This window comes from Theobroma cacao, chromosome 8 (genome assembly GCF_000208745.1).
Source record: "Theobroma cacao cultivar B97-61/B2 chromosome 8, Criollo_cocoa_genome_V2, whole genome shotgun sequence".
Classification (NCBI taxonomy): domain Eukaryota; kingdom Viridiplantae; phylum Streptophyta; class Magnoliopsida; order Malvales; family Malvaceae; genus Theobroma; species Theobroma cacao.
Genome location: NC_030857.1, coordinates 2,633,694 through 2,634,712, shown reverse-complemented (window position 1 = coordinate 2,634,712; position 1,019 = coordinate 2,633,694). Strand labels below are relative to the sequence as shown.

General features: G+C 35.1%; 1 protein-coding gene across 1 annotated transcript; it reads left to right on the top strand.

Annotated features, from left to right (window-relative positions):
• On the top strand, positions 380-1,019 carry LOC108663006 (uncharacterized protein At2g29880-like). The gene is made up of 2 exons (XM_018125471.1): positions 380-502; positions 612-1,019. The coding sequence occupies exons 1-2, from the start codon at positions 380-382 to the stop codon at positions 1,017-1,019; spliced, it is 531 nt and encodes a 176-aa protein (XP_017980960.1).

Below are 1,019 nucleotides of genomic sequence, written 5' to 3'. Positions count from 1 at the left end.
TAATAACTCAAATTTATGTTGATTGAGACATATTTGTATTTGTTCTTAATGAGATAAGTTATGTTTCTTCTTTAATTTTTAATTAACTATTGTATACTACATATTTGTTATTATGCCGTTTCTATATTATGTTTTATATTTGTAGAGGAAAGTTGCATCATCTCAAGGATTAGAGAGGACAAGCAAAAGATCCACCCATTAGTGGATACCTACTGAAGATGGAGTCTTAATTGACTGCTGCATTTATCTTGTGAATGAAGGAAGTTAGGGTAGAGATAATGGGACATTCAAGCCTAGTAACTTGCAACAACTTGAGAAATGGATGAAAGAAAGGATCCCAAATTGCAACATAAGAGCTCTCCCCCATATTAACTCTAGAATGAGGTTGTTGAAGACACAATATAGGGAAATTGCTGAGATGATATCGCATTCGGCTTCTATATTCGATTGGGATGATGTCAAGAAATGTGTTACTTGTGATGATGATGTTTGGATTGGTTGGGTTAAGATAATGATTCTAATTTATTTTACAACATTGTTATATTCTAAAGTTAGGCATATACTTGGTTTTGCATGGTTTTTTGATGCCTTATATTTGGTTATATATATAGAGTCACCCAGCTGCTGCAGGACTTAGAAATAAGCCTTTCCCTCACTTTGATCAATTAGCCATTATATTTGGGAAAGATAGAGCAACTGGGGAAGGAACAGAGTCACCAACTGATGTAGTGGAGAACATAAAAACTGAGGAAGTTGCATTTGCAGCAACAAGGATAGCTTTAGAAGCTTTCAATGCATTGAATGTTGATGAAGATGACAATGGTGATGATGATGTTTCTCCTGCTCAAGCTACCAATAGTGAAGGATCCACTGCTGCTAGAAAAAGGACTATAAAGCAAGGTGACAGAGAGGTGAGTCATAAAAAAACTAAGACAAAAAGTAATGGTGACAACATTGTTCATGCATTCCAATCTAGTGTGGATAAGATTGGAGAAATCTGTCAAGGTGCAAGAGAATGA

What these genes read in the sequence shown, in the direction of transcription:
- LOC108663006 (XM_018125471.1), top strand. Translation starts at nt 380, where the DNA reads ATGAGGTTGTTGAAGACACAATATAGGGAAATTGCTGAGATGATATCG. An exon ending in ATGATGTTTGGATTGGTTGG is followed by an intron (nt 503 to 611) that starts GTTAAGATAATG and finishes TTATATATATAG; the next exon opens with AGTCACCCAGCTGCTGCAGG.